Source organism: Ricinus communis, chromosome 4 (assembly GCF_019578655.1).
Source record: "Ricinus communis isolate WT05 ecotype wild-type chromosome 4, ASM1957865v1, whole genome shotgun sequence".
Classification (NCBI taxonomy): Eukaryota; Viridiplantae; Streptophyta; class Magnoliopsida; order Malpighiales; family Euphorbiaceae; genus Ricinus; species Ricinus communis.
Genome location: NC_063259.1, coordinates 4,459,444 through 4,462,640, shown reverse-complemented (window position 1 = coordinate 4,462,640; position 3,197 = coordinate 4,459,444). Strand labels below are relative to the sequence as shown.

Here is a 3,197-nt window from a genome sequence, read left to right as displayed (position 1 = left end):
TAACCCATTTCAAGAAATATGCATTACAAATTTAGAAGAAGAAGAAGAAGAAGAAGAAGAGCTAATCTACTAAATCTTATCTCAGTATCACAGTAAGCAGCTTTAACATCAATCAATGTATCATGTTGGTTACTAAAATAAACACAAAGGCTCCACAAAAGAAAAAAGAAAGCAGCTTTAACATGAAGCTCGACACACATATTAGAATAATTAAAAAAAGAAAAGAATAGATTATATTTTCACACCAGCCACTTTAACATGAACAAACTCATATTTATACTGAAAGAAATGCTGTCAGATGCAAAATTCCCCAAAATTATAGAAAAATAAGTCTCCACAAAAGTTTTTGGTATCGTTAGGAATGATGACAGTTAAATTTTGCTGCCAAAAGTCCCTTAAGATCATAACCTATAATAATGACCCTAAATCTAACAAAGAAATCCAAAATAGAAAAAGGAGAACTTTAAGAATAATTGAATAAAGAACATGTGAATTGCCAATAAGATTACACCATAAACCTCATTGCAGACAGAAAAAGAGGAAAACCATATGATAGTTACCCACAGGAAAACAGGAATGGAAAAGACATGTCACATATGCTAGCATGGCCACACCACCTACCATATTCTATGTCTGCCTCATTTAAATTCATTATTAGCTAGCTTAGAGCTTCATCCATAACCATATACAGCACCCAATTCCTTAAAAATCCACATTAAAAATAAATAGATAAATAAATAAACTGACTTCCGTATCATGATAGATAACAATGAATGTACTCCAACACTATACTCACAGCCACTCATGGAAAGCTCCATTTAATGACAGGCAGAAAGATTCAATGGGAGAGAAATAGCAAAGGCAGCTGTGCGAAACCTCATGCATTCACCAAAACAAATAGAATTATGCATCTCAACATAAATTAACCTAACACAGAAACATAAGCAATCATAGACAACCTCAAAACTCCTCAAAACCAATCACCAATTCCTTTTGTGGATATAACATAGCATCAACACAAAGAAAAACTGAAGACAGGTTTTTCATTTTCTTTGTTCCAGGTAAAAGAGTTATGAAATGGACAGATTGATTTGATTATAATATGACATTTGCTCCTAAAAATCAAATCCGACCCATCATATAAAAAATTACAGAGAGATTAATGAAAGACTAATAACAACGATCATAGCAATAGCAACAAGAAAAGAAAAAGCAAAATGATTTCATGGAGAGATAATTCGCGCAAAATATAACAATTGAAAAAGACTAAGAAGAAAGAGGGCGAGGGGGAGGCAATAGTTGATGAAGATTCTGATTACCCTCTCTTTGAGCAGCAGTATTCCTTGCTATAAAAGGATGGTCTAGCAATTGAACAGCTGACAACCTCCGAGCCGGTTCTCTCTGCAGACAACAAGCTATAAAATTCCGAAACTCCCTCGAAGCAGTAGGTGGTGCCTCAGGTGGTTGTGACATAGAAATAGCACACATCAAACTAGCCCAATCACCTTGTCTTCCAACAGCAAATGGGAACCTACCCAAATAAAATTCCAACATACTAACCCCTAAACTCCAAATATCACCTGCACAGCCATCATACTTTCCATGATTCAAATCAGTATTAATCCTTTCTGGACTCATATAAGCAATTGTCCCAACTGATGAGTTACATGGATCCATTGTCTGGGCAAGAACCCTACTGACACCAAAATCAGCAATCTTGACATTCTTTCTAGAATCGATTAAAAAATTGGAGGGTTTGATATCCCTGTGGACAATCTTTCTGCGATGTAAGTAAGCAATACCATTCAAGATTTGCCTAGCAACATCAGCCAACTGAGGTTCATGGCCAATATGGGTGCCTTCCAAAGAGCCACCATCCATAAATTCAAGCAAGAGTTGGATCTCACCACCATGTTCATGAAAATCATGACATTTGACAACATTAGGATGATTAACTCCGCGAAGGATCTCGATCTCGCGGCAGATCTGAATCCTAACAGAGTCCTCGTGATAACCGTAAATAACTTTGAGAGCAAAGAGTTTACCAGAAGAATGATGGATTGCTTTGAAGACAGTACCACCGCTTCCCCTTCCTATTATCCTGATGCGCTCGAGCTCTGAGAACAATTGCCTTTGATGTTGCTGTTGATTACTGCCGTTATTATGATTATGATTATGATTATGATTATTGCTGTTGTTGTTGTTATAATCACTCGTTGATGGCGCTGACGATGGTGGTAAAGGAAGAGGAACTGCTAGTTTCGGGTCTCGTTGCGGGAGAGGTAGGGTTAGGTCTGGTCGCCTTCGTGACCGGTTCCGATTGCCTGTCGCCGTTGCTGTTGCTGTTGTTGTTGCTGTTGCCGTTGCTGTGGCCGTTGCCGTTGCTGTGCCTGGTGACGGTGGCGGTGGTTGAATCGGTCTCATGACTGACTCTCCTCCGATGGGATTCTTGTTTTTATATTTTTGGAGATTGAAAGTCGCAAGAAGATCAAAAAATACAAAAGATTTTCTTTCTTGTTGGCCGTTGATGAGGTATTTGTTGCGAGTAATGTGTATTTAGAGAGGTTCACAGGGCAAGAAGAAGAATGAAAGAGGATTTTTGTATTTTTGGTAAAGGAAGGAAAAAGGGCACACCAAAGCAAGAACCAAGCAAGTGGTTTCCCCTTTTTCTTTTCTTTTTTTTTTTTAAAAAAAAAACAATATTTATTTTTGTTTCTTTAAGGGTAAAAAAAAATTAGAGAATAATAAAGAAAGTAGAAAGAGAAGGAAGGTTCTTTCCTAATTATGGAGGAGAAAAGGAGAAGAGGAGAAATAAGAAAAAAATTAAAAATTATGTGAGGGATCTTTTATAAGAAAAAAAAAATATTAAGGATTGTTTGGACTCAGATTCTTATAATTTATGTATTTTATTAAAACTAATATGTAATAATTTAATAATATGAAATTTTAGAATATATATTATAAGATAAATTGGATTTTCGTGATATTATTTTAATCTATAAGTTTATAGAATTAATTTAATATTTTAATTGTTATAATTTATAGTGTGATATATTAAGAATCAAATTTTTTAAAAAATTTCAGTCTTTTTAGAGTATTAAATATATGCATAATAACAAAAGTTATATCTAATAAAAATATTTGAATTTTTTATTTTGTAAATTATATATGCTTCTTATTTAATATTTACATTAAAT

The 3,197-nt window shown here is 34.5% G+C and overlaps 1 protein-coding gene across 1 annotated transcript; it reads right to left on the bottom strand.

Moving 5' to 3' along the window:
* Positions 1–1,026: 1,026 nt before the first annotated feature.
* On the bottom strand, positions 1,027–2,674 carry LOC8260829 (mitogen-activated protein kinase kinase 5). The gene has a single exon (XM_002522973.4). It carries the CDS (start codon positions 2,422–2,424, stop codon positions 1,267–1,269), a length of 1,158 nt encoding a protein of 385 aa, XP_002523019.2. The 5' UTR covers positions 2,425–2,674; the 3' UTR covers positions 1,027–1,266.
* Between the last annotated feature and the right edge of the window lie 523 nt (positions 2,675–3,197).

Coding starts and splice junctions, on each gene's coding strand:
- LOC8260829 (XM_002522973.4), bottom strand. CDS start 2,424: ATGAGACCGATTCAACCACCGCCACCGTCACCAGGCACAGCAACGGCA.